Source organism: Aegilops tauschii, chromosome 7 (genome assembly GCF_002575655.3).
Source record: "Aegilops tauschii subsp. strangulata cultivar AL8/78 chromosome 7, Aet v6.0, whole genome shotgun sequence".
Lineage (NCBI taxonomy): Eukaryota > Viridiplantae > Streptophyta > Magnoliopsida > Poales > Poaceae > Aegilops > Aegilops tauschii.
Window position 1 is genome coordinate 494,500,121 of NC_053041.3, and position 11,289 is coordinate 494,511,409.

An 11,289-nucleotide genomic window follows, 5' to 3' on the forward strand; every position below is an offset into this window, starting at 1 on the left:
TGTGTCTTTGGGTGAATTTATAGGTCCCATGCAAGAAATGGGAATGAAATTCAAACATCTGGGCATCGTGGCTCGGGCGGTAAGATTGAGAAACTTGGTTTTTTAATTCCTATAAATCCAAAACACGCCTAAAAATCATGAAACTTGGCATGGTGTCATGACATGGCACCAACATGCTGCGGTAAATTTTTTGGCCGAATTGGGACAAGCTTTGGTGTAAGCTTCTTGCAAACCGGAGCTTTCCTCAAGAAGGCTCGTGGTTCCAAGAGGGAATGTGTCACCTCCGTGTGCGAAACGACATACATACAGTGCCTTCTCTCGCCTTAATTTTTTTACACTCGCAGATTAGACCAAATAGAAGTATCGTGCTAAATTTTGGAATTATTCCAGGTTCGTTTGGCCTTTTTATACATTAATTGAGTTTCTGCACATTTAATGTGCATAATTCAAATTTGAACTACAAGCACATGCTCCAGTGCACCAAAGTTGGTTAAAAAAAAATCACATGTGTGTCTTTGGGTGAATTTATAGGTCCCATGCAAGAAATGGGAATGAAATTCAAACATCTGGACGTCGTGGCTTGGCTGGAAAGATTGAGAAACTTGATTTTTGAATTCCTGTAAATCCAAAACACGCCTGAAAATCATGAAACTTGGCATGGTGTCATGACATGGCACCAACATGCTGCGGTAAATTTTTTGGCCGAATTGGGATAAGTTTTGGTGTAAGCTTCTTGCAAACCGGAGTTTCCCTCAAGAAAGCTCGTGGTTCCGAGAGGGAACGTGTCACCTCCGTGTCCGAAACGACATACATACATTGCCTTCTCCCGCCTTAATTTTTTTACACAGGCGGATTAGACCAAATAGAAGTATCGTGCTAAATTTTGGAATTATTCCGGGTTCGTTTGGCCTTTTTTTATACATTAATTGATTTTCTGCGCATTTAATGTGCATAGTTCAAATTTGAACTATAAGCACATGCTCCAGTGCCCCAAAGTTGTTTGAAAAAATCATATGTGTGTCCTTGGGTGAATTCCTAGGTCCCATGCAAGAAATGGGAATGAAATTCAAACATCTGGGCGTCGTGGCTCGGCCGGAAAGATTGAGAAACTTGGTTTTTTAATTCCTGTAAATCCAAAACACGCCTGAAAATCATGAACTTGGCATGGTGTCATGACATGGCACCAACATGTTGCGGTAAATTTTTTGGCCGAATTGGGACAAGGTTTGGTGTAAGCTTCTTGCAAACCGGAGCTTCCCTCAGGAAGGCTCGTGGTTCCGAGAGGGAACGTGTCACCTCCGTGTGCGAAACGACATGCGTACACTGCCTTCTCCCACCTTAATTTTTTTACACAGGCAGATTAGACCAAATAGAAGTATCGTGCTAAATTTTGGAATTATTCCGGGTTTGTTTGGCCTTTTTTATATAATAATTGAGTTTCCGCGCATTTAATGTGCATAATTCAAATTTGAACTACAAGCACATGCTCTAGTGCACCAAAGTTGTTTGAAAAATCACATGTGTGTCCTTGGGTGAATTTCTAGGTCCCGTGCAAGAAATGGGAATGAAATTCAAACATCTGGGCGTCATGGCTCGGCCGGAAAGATTGAGAAACCTGGTTTTTTTAATTCCTGTAAATCCAAAACACGCCTGAAAATCATGAAACTTGGCATGGTGTCATGACATGGCACCAAAATGCTGTGGTAATTTTTCTGTCCGATTTGCAAAGGCGCACACATTAACAATCAACAAAGTCATTTTGGAACAAGTGTTGTCATGTTACAAATCGGAAACACAGGTATTATTGAAACCATTGGTATTCTACTTACCAATTACGTGCCGCCACGCGTCCCCTTTTTTATTGGCTAGGAGCTGCCGTGCGGGGGTAGCTATTTGAGTACGGGAGGCGTGCGATCAGACCCCTGCGCGTGCTCATTGGGAGGAGAGCCCTTTGACCACTACCCACCGCGCACCTCCCTCCCAACGTCTCCATTAATGGCACCCGAGCCCCTGTTCTACGGCGTGGCTATATGTCTCACTCGACTGAGATTTAAGAGGGAAAAATGAAAATCTGAAAAGAAAGTTTTGCACGGATCTTGATGTAAGATCCGACGGACCTATATAGCATCGACTGTGACTTATAGCAAGCATGATGAATATAAGGACGATGATAGTGGATAATAATTGTCTTACATATTTAGGAACATAATATAAGTGAACTCACACTAGCCATGGCAGTGGTCTCCTCCTGATACTCCGCACTTCTGACGATCTTCGCCCTTAGCAGGTCGCGCTCGGCCCGGAGCTTCGCATTGCTCTCATTTAGTTGCCGGATGACGCTGGTAGCCTCTTCAAAAGAGGCTTTCATGTCGTCCTGCAACCTCGCCCAGCCGGAGATCTGATCCATCTGGCTATGAACGATCGCATGCATGCGCCTGTAAGAGTCCTCGCCTGCCCGCGAGACATTTTCCCAGGCTGCCGCGGTGCGGGAGGACATCTCTGCTGCATTCACGGCGCGGCGGGACATCTCTTCTGCTTCCGCGGCGCGGCGGGACCTGCGTGCTGCTTCGGCGGCGCGGCGGGACCTCTGTGCTGCTACGGCCGCACGGCGGGACATGCCGGCTGCGTTCGCAGCGAGGCGGGACATCTCTCGTGCTTCCGCTTCCATGCTCGCATCTCCCTGGTGGCAATCTTTCGACCCAGAACTCACACTAGCCATGGCAGACGCAAAGGGAACAATGATGAATGACTTGTTTGTTTTTGTGAATGCGGAGTTGAGGAGGAATGTGCAGTCATCTTCGGGTAGTAGTATTTATAACCGAGTAGTAATACGCTCTGCAACCTCTTGAGCATGCGCTGGTTTTACCCTTGAAGAGGAAAGGGTGATGCAGCAAAGTAGCGTAAGTATTTTCCTCAGTTTTTGAGAACCAAGGTATCAATCCAGTAGGAGGCCACACGCAAGTCCCTCGTACCTACACAAACAAATAAGAACCTTGCAACCAACGCGATAAAGGGGTTGTAAATCCCTTCACGGCCACTTGCAAAAGTGAGATCTGATAGAGATGATAAGATGATATTTTTGGTATTTTTATGGTAAAGATTAAAAGTAAAGATTGCAAAGTAAAAATAGATTGGAAACTTATATGATGGAAAATAGACCCGGGGGCCATAGGTTTCACTAGTGGCTTCTCTCAAGATAGCATAAGTATTACGGTGAGTGAACAAATTACTGTCGAGCAATTCATAGAAAAGTGCATAATTATGAGAATATCTAGGCATGATCATGTATATAGGCATCACGTCAGCAACAAGTAGACCGATTCCTTCCTGCATCTACTACTATTACTCCACACATCGACCGCTATCCAGCATGCATCTAGAGTATTAAGTTCATAAGAACAGAGTAACGCATTAGGCAAGATGACATGATGTAGAGGGATAAACTCAAGCAATATGATATAAACCCCATCTTTTTATCCTCGATGGCAACCATACAATACGTGTTGTTTCCCCTTTTGTCACTGGGATCGAGCAACGCAAGATTGAACCCAAAGCTAAGCACTTCTCCCATTGCAAGAAAGATCAATCTAGTAGGCCAAACCAAACTGATAATTCGAAGAGACTTGCAAAGATAACAAATCATACATAAAAGAATTCAGAGGAGATTCAAATATTGTTCATAGATAATTTTGATCATGAACCCACAATTCATCGGATCTTGACAAACACACCGCAAAAAGAGTTACATCGAATAGATCTCCAAGAAGATCGAGGAGAACTTTGTATTGAGATCCAAAAAGATAGAAGAAGCCATCTAGCTAATAACTATGGACCCGAAGGTCTGTGGTAAACTACTCACACATCATCGCAGAGGCTATGGTGTTGATGTAGAAGCCCTCCGTGATCGATTCCCCCTCCGACGGAGCACCGGAAAAGGCCCCAAGATGGGATCTCACGGGTACAGAAGGTTGCGGCGGTGGAAATAGGGTTTCGTGGTGCTCCTGGTTGGTTTCGGAGTATATGGGTATATATAGGAGGAAGAAGTAGGTCGGTGGAGCTGCGAGGGGCCCACGAGGGTGGGGGCGTGCCTAGGGGGGCAGGCGCGCCTCCCTGCCTCGTGGCCTCCTTGTTGATTTCTTGACGTCCACTCCAAGTCCTCTGGATCACGTTTGTTCCAAAAATCTCTCTCCCGAAGGTTTCATTCCGTTTGGACTCCGTTTGATATTCCTTTTCTGCGAAACACTGAAATAGGCAAAAAAACAGCAATTTGCACTGGGCCTTGGGTTAGTAGGTTAGTCCCAAAAATAATATAAAATTGTATAATAAAGCCCATTAAACATCCAAAACAGATAATATAATAGCATGGAACAATCAAAAATTATAGATACGTTGGAGACGTATCACGCTCCTAAGTGGAAAACCGTTTAGGTTTTGATCGGTGTGAACAGGTTTGCAATTTGGAATGTGACGAGACGCATGCTCAAAATTTACTGACGGTTATAAGTGCGGCACTATTCCCGAAAGGCGTAACGTGGGCACCTATGCCTTCTCGGCCGCGTACGTGGCATTTGCACCATAGGGTGCACCGCAATAGGCAATGTCAGCACACGTCTTGTTCCAACAACCGTGCGCGGTCGTTATTACCATCGCGCATGCTTCTTTTAATTAGAATGTGTGTGCCCGTCTAGCGCACACACGTTGATCTATCTAACTGCTTCAGTTTGTTGTGGCTAATCGCAAACAGTTCATCCGTGTGAAATGTATGCCATCAATCGCAGACACTTTGATCTGGCTGACCCGTTTCTATTCTATTGCCTAATCGCAAACAGTTAATCTTTCTGAAGTGTATGCCCTCAATCGCACACACCTTGATCTGGCTGACCATTTCTTTTGTGTTGCCTAATCACAAACAGTTCATCCGACTGAATCATATGCTGTATATAGCACACGCCTTCATCAGGTTGCCCGTTTCTTTTGTTCCGCCTCATCGCATACAGTTCATTGGACTGAACCGTATGCCTTGCATCGCACACGTAACTAAAATCTGAACCGTGTTTGATGGCTCCGCCATCGCAAACGTTTTGCACCTTTTTTGACGGTTCTTTTACACCACCGTTTGCGATTATTGCATCGCACACAGTTTCATCGAAGGGTCTCTAATCGTAGTGTCGCGTTAGCAGCATCCTGCAGTAGTGATTCCCCAATAGCAAACAGTTTATCTGAGCGAACTGTATGCCATATATCGCACACACCTTGATATGGCCGCCCGTTTCTGTTGTTCTGTCTCATCGCAAACAGTTCGTATGGATCAACCGTATATCCTGCATCGCACACGTAACTAAAATCTGAACTGTGTTTAATGTCTCCGCCATCGCAAACGTTTTGCATCATTTTTGACTTTTTCTACATCACCTTTTGCGATTAATGCATCGCACACAGATTCGTCAAAGGGCCTCTGGTCGTAGTGTCGCGTTAGCAGCATCCCGCAGTGGTGACCACAGCTATGTCAACCATAAGGCCCAACATTTGACAAAGAGTCTGTGGCCTCAATGAGCAGCTCCAGCGTGAAAAAAAGCAACACTGTCAATTGCTACTTGTGAGCTGCGTTGAATTTCCTCGAAGAGGAAAGGACGATGCAGGACAGTAGAGATAAGTATGTCCCTCAATTCAGAACCAAGGTTCTCATTCCAGTAGGAGAACCACGCAATACCTCGTGAACATCATCTACACACAAAATAACAAATACTTGCAGCCAACGCAAACAAGGGGTTGTCAATGCCTTGGCGGTTAATTGCAAGGATCAAATCTCGAAGTGATAGATAGATAAACAAAAACACAAAATAAAATAACCTTAAATAAATTGCAGCAAAGTATTTTTTGGATTTTAATATATGATAAAGATATACCCCGGGGCCATAGTTTTCACTGGAGGCTTCTCTTTTGAACATAGCATACGTTGGGTAAACAAATTACTATTGGGCAATTGATAGAAAAGCGCATAGTTGTGACGATATCCAAGGCAATGATCATGTATATAGGCATCAGGTCCGAGACAAGTAGACCGACTCCTGCCTGCATCTACTACTATTACTCCACACATCGACCGTTATCCAGCATGCATCTAGAGTAGTTCATAAAGAATGAAGTAACGACTTAAGCAATGTAACATGATGTAGACAAAGTAAACTCAATTAATATGAATAATCCCCATCTTTTTATCCTTAATGGCAACGATACCAATACATGAATCATTTGTATTGTTCTAATTAATCGGATTCGGACATTTGTTATAATTGAGATGATTATTGTATTGTATGATGTTAAAACATTAATAAGTTTTATTTATATTATTGGTCTATTATATAAGATTATATTGTTTAAAATCATGAATTTGCCTAAAACAAAGAAAACTGGTTAGCGGTACCGCGCGGGCTCAGGCGAAACGGATGCCCTAAATTTGTTTCATCGTGCGGTACCGCAAACCAGTTTTCGGGGGCACCGCAAAGGCGCAAACTATTTTGTGGGACGTGCTTTTTAGGATAGGCTAGAGATGCTCTTATAAAAAGAAAATCAGTGTGTATTACAAAAATTGATCGTTACACTAAGAAAATGTTGACGGTATATTGCAAAAAGTTCCCCGTGCATTACTAAAATGTTCATCGTAAATTAAGAATATGTTCAATGAATACTTAAAAGGTCCACGATATATTTGAGTTATTCAGCGTATATTTACACAAACGTTCACTGTGTATTAAAAAGTTGTTCAACGTAATTTACACAAATGTTGCGTATTCGAAAATTGTTCAACATGCATTACAAAATGTTCAATGCATACTCAAAAATTGTTCAGCGTATATATTCACATTTTCAAAATGTTCTAAATAAAAACCGAGCAAAAGAGCGGGGCGCTACAGTGCCAGTTCTATCCTCCCAAGAATGAAATTAAAAACCGATTTGGGGGCATAGTGGGCCGGCCCAAGCACCCTGACTCCTCTCGAGTGGGCCCTGACGATTTCCTCAAGAAAAAAGAGAGTGGGCGCTGACGTCGGCGCTGACCACGGCCAGCGTTGGCCCACTTGGCACATCGAGACTTGCGGGCCTTCCATAAAAGGCGGCCCACCTCTCTTGTCGTCCTTGCCAGCGGACCTCTCTCTTATCGCACCACCTCCCTCAAAAAATTAAAAAGAAAAACTCCTCCCTCTTAGAAATTTCCGGCGGGGTGCTCTAGAGATTGCCGGCCGAGCCTCGCGTCAGGATGGCACCCACGGCGGCGGAGCAGAGCCAGCAGCACACGAGGAAGGCGGTGGGCCTGGCGGCGCGCGACGTCTCCGGCCACCTCGCCCCGCTCGCCATTACCCGAAGGTACGCAAGCCGCGCATCTGGTTCGCGCGAGACGACGAGCCCGCGCCGCCGTGGCCCCCCGGGCACGGCGGCTGTGGCAGCGCTGCGCGCCGTTCGATACGCTTGGTGTCGGGTTGTTTTTCCCCAATGCCATGATCCCTTTGTACAGTACGTGCTACTACGTGGAAATGGAATGCATGGTTCCGTGCAATAATTTATTCTCGTTATTAAATCTGTCGTGTAGCCGACGACGATTGACGGCTGATTGGATCTGGATTTCGTGAAATTAACCGGCGAGATTTCGTCTTAGAGCAAACCCTCCAATATCCTAAAGGTGGCCTCCCTATGATTTGACCGAATTTGTGCGGCCGACAGTGGTCCTTCTTGCACAACTGCGCACTTCATCTCGTATTCTCGTCTGTTCCGGTGCAAATTCTCAAAATAGTCTCTGTGGCATGCCAATTTGTTTCCCTAGATTTGTAATGGTGAGTATTGGGTTGCTTTCTGTGATATCTTTTGTGAAATTTGGCCTTTGCAAAGGGGGCCTGAAATTAAGGGGTGACGTGAAAGGTCAATGGCAGTGGCATACCGTGCACATGATGGTGCACATGATGGAACAGTAAACTGCAGTTGGAACTGAATTAGTAGATGGCGTTAGCAGTTTTATGTGGCTATCATAGCCGCGCCAGTGTGCTACGAGCTGTACAAAGGTGGTTGATGGATGGCTATAGGATTTGCTGCAAATTATTTTCTAAAATCTCTATTTTCCAGAAGAGTTGTTTGACTGAATCATGCCATTTGCTGTAACGGAAAATTCACCGATTGCACGCATGACTGATAATAGGCTAGAATAATTGCTCGAGTGACCACTGAATTGAGTTGATAGACGAACCCATGATTTGCTACTGAGATTGTCATCGTTATCTTGATTTACACACTCAGCATGTAATGGCGTTTCTTTTCAAGACGTTCATGTTTCTCGCAATTCTTACTTCATCAGGAGCACTGGAGATGACGATGTCGTCATAAAGATTCTGTACTGCGGGATCTGCCACTCTGACCTGCACAGCATCAAAAACGACTGGAAGGACGCCACGTACCCCGTGATCCCCGGGCACGAGATCGCCGGCGAGGTCACCGAGGCCGGCAAGAACGTGACCAGGTTCAAGGCCGGCGACCGTGTTGGCGTGGGGTGCATGGTGAACTCGTGCCAGTCCTGCGAGAGCTGCGACAAGGGCTTCGAGAACCACTGCCCGGGCATGATCTTCACCTACAACCGGGTCGACCGCGACGGCACCGTCACCTACGGCGGCTACTCCAGCATGGTGGTGGTGCACGAGCGCTTCATGGTCCGGTTCCCGGATGCCATGCCGCTGGACAAGGGCGCGCCCCTGCTGTGCGCCGGCATCACCGTGTACAGCCCCATGAAGTACCACGGGCTGAACGCCCCCGGGATGCACCTCGGCGTGCTCGGACTGGGCGGGCTGGGCCACGTCGCCGTCAAGTTCGGCAAGGCCTTCGGGATGAAGGTGACGGTGATCAGCTCGTCGCCAGGGAAGAAGCAGGAGGCCCTCGAGAGGCTAGGCGCCGACGCCTTCGTTGTCAGCAAGAACGCCGACGAGATGAAGGTATGCCCATGTGTCCGATCATCAAACAAGACCATAGATGGGTCTTTCTCCGGTGGTGCTTAATTGATATGTTGCGTTTGCAGGCTGCGATGAGCACCATGGATGGCATCATAAACACGGTGTCTGCAAACATCCCCATGGCCCCTCTCTTCGGGCTGCTCAAGCCCAACGGCAAGATGGTCATGGTCGGCCTCCCAGAGAAGCCCGTCGAGGTCCCTCCCTTTGCTCTGGTTGCCAGTAAGTCCTCCCATCTCACAAGCCACCTAGATGTCCTCTCCGATCTCGCAATTGGAAGAAATCATGCATTGATCGACCACATGCATTTTGTGCGTAACTGATACGCATATTGTATGTGTGGCTGAATGGACAGAGAACAAGACCCTGGCCGGGAGCTTCATCGGCGGCATGAGGGACACCCAGGAGATGCTGGACCTCGCGGCGAAGCATGGTGTGACGGCAGACATCGAGGTGATCAGCGCCGAGTACGTGAACACGGCCATGGAGCGCCTTGCCAAGGCCGACGTCAGGTATCGATTCGTCATCGACATCGGCAACACCCTCGACAAGGCCGCCGCCGCCGCCGAGTGACCGACTGACTGCCAGATCAGCCTGACTGCCAGACATAACTCAGCAATGCTCACGGTCTACTTTGGCCTCTGGTCCTGTGCTATTGTCAGTACTATTAACAATGAAGAATGTAAAATTCTTGTCAGTGATGTATTGTGCAATGTTGTTCATGAGAAAACTGCGTTGGCGGATGGATGGAAAGTTTGCTTCTTGACGGGATAATGGAGCTTCTTCCTACTGTTTCCTATTGTCTAAGGGCCTCTTTGATTTGAAGTAGTACTGTCAAAGGAATTGGAGGATGCCCCTGGAAATTTTCATCCACTCCAACCTCCCGTGAAGATTATGGTTTTCTTGTGCACAATTAAACGTCCAAACATTCATGTAGTATTTGAAATGGCATCATGTTATTCATGTGTTTTAGAATTCCTGCAGATCATAGTAGTAAACTGTTATCGTCCAGGTCCAGCTATCGAGTCATTTGTGTGCACTGAGCTCTAGCCACAATAATTACTCCATCCATTTTATCCATTCCACTTCAAAATATAGGACATTTTGTTTTGTTAACACGAGAATTTTACCAGAAATAACAAAATATTTGAAGTGGAAGAATTATTTGTTAACACCCCAGAATTAACGAAGAAACGACACAAATATGTTAGAAAATATTGTACATGTATATACGGTATAACTATAAGCCGTATATACTTCTGGTAGGATCTGGTGTTGCGTGAGTTAACTTGTAATCAGGTGGTTAGGTAGTTAGGATTTATCCTCATCTTGTATAGCCTTTCTTGAGGATCAATCCAGCTCTACCGAACCACCAAACTCTGTAACCTATCGATCTCTATATAACACGCGGCGTGTCCCTGCCAGAGGCATACACTTCAACCAATTATTTCATGGTATCAGAGCCAAGAGGTCTTGAGTTCAAAACCCTGCCAACGCAGTATTAAATAAAACGATTCTGCGGCCTACATCAATCCCACGTCTAAGAACTAAAATAGCCTAGACGTGGGGGGAGTGTTGAAATATATTGCCCATCTCTCTCCATCAGTTCGGACTTTTGGATGAGTTGGCTGGAGCATTAATTCAATATGGTATCAGAGCCTACTTTCTCTTCAACATCCAACCCTAGATATGGCTAGCTCCAGCGCCGGCGCCGCCGCTTTTCCTCTCATTCCCATCGCTGACAAGCTTCACCGGGGCAATTACCTGGTGTGGCGCGCGCAAGCCCTAGCCACCGTCCGAGGAGCGCAGCTGATCGACCACCTTAACCCCGATCATCCGTTCCCGGAGCCCAAGCTTGTTGACAAGGATGGCAAGCCAACCGATGTGCCCAACCCGGCGCATCTCATCGCACTGGCACAAGACTCTTAGGTGCTGAGCTTCATCTTCAACTCGATCTCAGCCCCTGTGATGATCCAGGTCGCCCACTGCACCAAGGCCGCGGTGGCATGGACCGCCATCAGGGAGATGTTCCTCTCCCAGACGCAGGCCAACATCGTCAACACGCAGATCGCCCTCTCCAACACCAAAAAGGGCACCACGACCATCGCCGACTACATCGGGCGCATGAAGGCGCTAGGCGACGAGATGGCTTCAGCAGGGAAGCCGCTCGACGATGATGACATGGTCTCCTACATCCTCGCTGGACTAGACTACGACTGCATCTCGTTTGTCTCTTCCATCTGTGCTGCGAGGACCGAACCAATCAAGGTAGCAGAACTCTACTCTCAGTTGATTGGCTTTGAAA

General features: G+C 46.6%; 1 protein-coding gene and 1 non-coding gene across 2 annotated transcripts; both read left to right on the forward strand.

The window, feature by feature from the left end:
• Positions 1–7,119: 7,119 nt before the first annotated feature.
• LOC109758992 (probable cinnamyl alcohol dehydrogenase 5) lies at positions 7,120–9,783 on the forward strand. The gene is made up of 4 exons (XM_020317837.4): positions 7,120–7,362; positions 8,342–8,969; positions 9,053–9,206; positions 9,340–9,783. Exons 1-4 carry the CDS (start codon positions 7,256–7,258, stop codon positions 9,555–9,557), a joined length of 1,107 nt encoding a protein of 368 aa, XP_020173426.1. The 5' UTR covers positions 7,120–7,255; the 3' UTR covers positions 9,558–9,783.
• Positions 9,784–11,147: 1,364 nt separating this feature from the next.
• On the forward strand, positions 11,148–11,289 carry LOC120970113 (small nucleolar RNA Z247). Its single transcript, XR_005764859.1, has one exon. It is a non-coding gene; the product is annotated as a small nucleolar RNA Z247 (small nucleolar RNA).

What these genes read in the sequence shown, in the direction of transcription:
- LOC109758992 (XM_020317837.4), top strand. Translation starts at nt 7,256, where the DNA reads ATGGCACCCACGGCGGCGGAGCAGAGCCAGCAGCACACGAGGAAGGCG. An exon ending in AGAACGCCGACGAGATGAAG is followed by an intron (nt 8,970 to 9,052) that starts GTATGCCCATGT and finishes TTGCGTTTGCAG; the next exon opens with GCTGCGATGAGCACCATGGA. An exon ending in TCCCTTTGCTCTGGTTGCCA is followed by an intron (nt 9,207 to 9,339) that starts GTAAGTCCTCCC and finishes CTGAATGGACAG; the next exon opens with AGAACAAGACCCTGGCCGGG.